At 38.9% G+C, this 3,274-nt stretch overlaps 1 protein-coding gene across 1 annotated transcript in view; it reads right to left on the minus strand.

The window, feature by feature from the left end:
* LOC102207926 (folylpolyglutamate synthase, mitochondrial-like) overlaps positions 1 to 1,445 on the minus strand; it is an 8,031-nt gene extending 6,586 nt beyond the window's left edge. Inside the window, exons 1-4 of the mRNA XM_013914666.1 lie at positions 1,431 to 1,445; positions 804 to 923; positions 643 to 696; positions 62 to 126 (exon numbers count right to left, since the gene is read on the minus strand). Of these exons, the coding sequence (XP_013770120.1) occupies positions 62 to 126; positions 643 to 696; positions 804 to 923; positions 1,431 to 1,445 (254 nt within the window). The remainder of the gene's footprint in view (positions 1 to 61; positions 127 to 642; positions 697 to 803; positions 924 to 1,430) is intronic.
* Positions 1,446 to 3,274: the final 1,829 nt, after the last annotated feature.

Here is a 3,274-nt window from a genome sequence, read left to right on the forward strand (position 1 = left end):
CACCTGATTCAGTAAGCACCTGATTCAGTAAGCACCTGATTCATTAAAAACCATGGTTTACCTGAAAAATCCTGTGCGGAAGCCATAATTTCTTAAAATCTGCTCAGTGAACGCACACGTCGAGCCCTGAAAGACAAACAGTTATCATCTGGATTCATGATGTAAATGTGTGTTATACATAATTTAATTAAAGCCAGGATCTTATATACCACACACTCATCTCACATAGCTTTTATATTCTGATTTTCACACAGCACATTATTTGTTTTAGAGATTTTTATTTATTTGTTCAGATTTCTGAAGAGATTTCTGTGTGTTAACATGTGTGCCCTTTGTCCTGTCTTCCTCCCCTCACCCCCAACCGGTTGAGGCAGATGGCAGCTCCTCCCTGAACCTGGTTCTGCCGGATGTTTCTTCCTGTTGAAAGGGAGTTTTTCCTTCCCACTGTTGCCCAGTGCTTCATCAAAGAGGTTTTGTCTGATTGTTGGGGTTTCTCTGTATTATTGTAGGGTTTTACCTTGCAGTATAAGGCCCCCTGTGGTGTGATTTGGTGTTATATAAATCAAATTGAACTGAACTTAATTCTAATTAATCCACAGAACGGGCCTTTCTGATATAAAGAACACCTAAATGTCAGCTCACCTTGCCCTTTGTTCCGGTCACATGAATGATATTGAGACGGTCAAGTTCATCCACCTTTCATATGCATACAAGCACAGACATCTAGTTCAGTTAAGACTGAAGGTGATAATTACTGTAACTGTGTGTAATCTCTGATGTCACTGCTGCTTTGATTGGCTCACCGTGAGGCCCGCTCGTTCCAGGAAGCCTCTCGTGGTCTTTAGCTGCAGGTGACGTTTGCTCTTTAGCTCCTTCAGGGCGGTAGCATAGGACTGCAACGTGTTCAGGGTGGAGATGGTGTCCTGTGGTAAACGTACAAAAGGAAGGACAGAAAAGTTCAAAAGTAACAAAAATGTGTCATCTGTACAGAAAAATGTCTGCATGAAATGATGAGAATCAGGACGTCAGGACAGTCTGATTGAAATGTAAATCAAATGGTGATAGAAAGTGAAAGAGTCTCTGTTTTCCTACTAGATTTTAGGAGGGGAAAGGGAACCTTTCCAAAAAGAGAACCAAGGAATGATTCATGCTTCATGATCAGCAAGTTGAAAAAGAAAAATTGTGAAAAAAGAAAAAAATAATAATAATGATATATTTTTTTAAAACAAGATTTTTCTTCTCTGGAGGTTCCAGAATATTTGCCAGTGCAGAATTCCCCCACAGATTTCAGACTTTTGGAGAGCCGTGTCCCTCTCCAATAACAAAAACCCCTGGACAGCACCAGCCTTTGCCTTGAAGCAGCAGCTCCACAGTCACAATAATAGAACAGCTGCTATAAAACACTAAAACAGAAGAAAACCTCAGCTTACCGTTTCTGTATCCATGTTATTGTTACAACGGCGACTCTGCTTCAGTCGCCGTTGTGTCAGTTTCTGTTACAGCAGGTATGCACTTGTCCGTCCGCTTTAAAACCCCGCCTCTGTCTTTGGGGCTTTCAGATATTTATCACCTTAGAAAAGCATCAGTTTTGCCCAAGGCATGTAGTAAAAGGATGTAAGAATATTTTCAGGTATCTCTACTTGAGGATTTATTTTTTTGTCAACCTTTTATTTTTACTCTTTATATTTTCAAATCAGGCTCATTACTTTAGCTTTAATTCATTTGAGGGAAGTTTTTATTGTGAGTCTTCAAACTGATGTGAGGTTAAAAGAAGGTAACAATAACAAATAGATACATTTATTAGTTTATCCATCAGCGAGGCATCTCACATTCAAAAAGATGAAAGAGACAAAAAAAAAAACCACATCACTTATGCATTATCATAGCACCATAAACTCGAGGTTTGAATTAGGTTGGGATGATCCTGAACGGCACTTTTGGTGCATGTTGATAAGCTGTGTTTGCAGTACAGCGTTGAAGAGGAGCAATCATAAAGGGAGTAACGTTTTCTAGCGGCAGGTAATTTTAAACGTTTCTATCAGCTCAACAAAAATCAGCAAGCACACAAACTGTTAGTCACACCGTGTCTGTGAGGTAAAGGTCCAGCTGCTGGATTTCACAAAATGAGAGCTAACTTCACTCAGAGATGGAGAAAGACGTAAGAAAGACAGGACAGGAGAGGAAGAAGATGGGTTAGATTTAAAGGTAAGGGCTGCTCAGTGACATTTGATAATCTGCAAATTTAAAGATTGCATGTTAGTCCTAATTTTTAAATCAGATATCAGGTCTGTATGGTGTGAAGTTTTATACTGTTTCATTTTGTAAAACGTTCTGCAAAACAAGCTGAGATCTACAGCTTTGTTTTATTCAAAGGTTGTGTGAAAATGCTGTGCAGTTTAGTGCTGGATAAACAGTAGTTTGCACTATTGTGATGGATTCACATAAAGCTCTGAGCTCCTGGTCAGAGTTCGGTTACACAGCAGAGATGAATTCAAACTTAAGCTGATGATGAGATTCACTCACTGAATTTAACTGTATGCTGTGAGTGTAGGGGAAGGACATCAGCCCAGATAGCTTGTGAAATATTTTTGAATTTAACTGTGATCACAGGCTGTGCACTAAGACCATCTGCTGGAGCTCACAGTAGAAATGATTGAGCAGCAATTCTTGTCCCCACACTGAGCTACTACAACTGAACTTGGGGTTCCTCCACCTGCTGAACCCCACTTATACTTCCATGCATTAATATTATTTTATTATTACATTAATACAGCATGAGGTTCAGTTAGCTTTGCATAATAATATCTGATAGCATTGTCCTTTAAACAGCTACTTTTTACTTAATTACTTTGAGTACATTTCAGAGCCGGTACTTTTTCACTTTTAGTTGAGAAAAGAAGTTGACTTCCACCAGGGCAATTTTTTAAACACATATCTTCACATCACAGTAAAGAATGTGTGTGTTATAGTGTTTAAGGTGTGGAAGCATACAGTGACTGACAGATCTCTACTCTTTGTGGCATTTTTCTAACCCGACAAACCGGATGAATCCCGGGGGGAAAAAAAAACCTCCCCAAGAAGTTTCTTTGTTGTTTTTAGGAATTTATTTCTGTTTAATTTAATTTACCCTCCTGAGTCTGAATAACATCACTCAAAAAAAAAAAGATTTGGTGTCACTCCCATTTCTTCTTGTTGAATATGGTTTTATGACATTTTTCAAATGCGTCATAATATATACACACACACACACACACACACACACACACACACACAC

Source organism: Pundamilia nyererei, unplaced genomic scaffold (assembly GCF_000239375.1).
Source record: "Pundamilia nyererei isolate P.nyererei 1_Seehausen unplaced genomic scaffold, PunNye1.0 scaffold00215, whole genome shotgun sequence".
NCBI lineage: Eukaryota > Metazoa > Chordata > Actinopteri > Cichliformes > Cichlidae > Pundamilia > Pundamilia nyererei.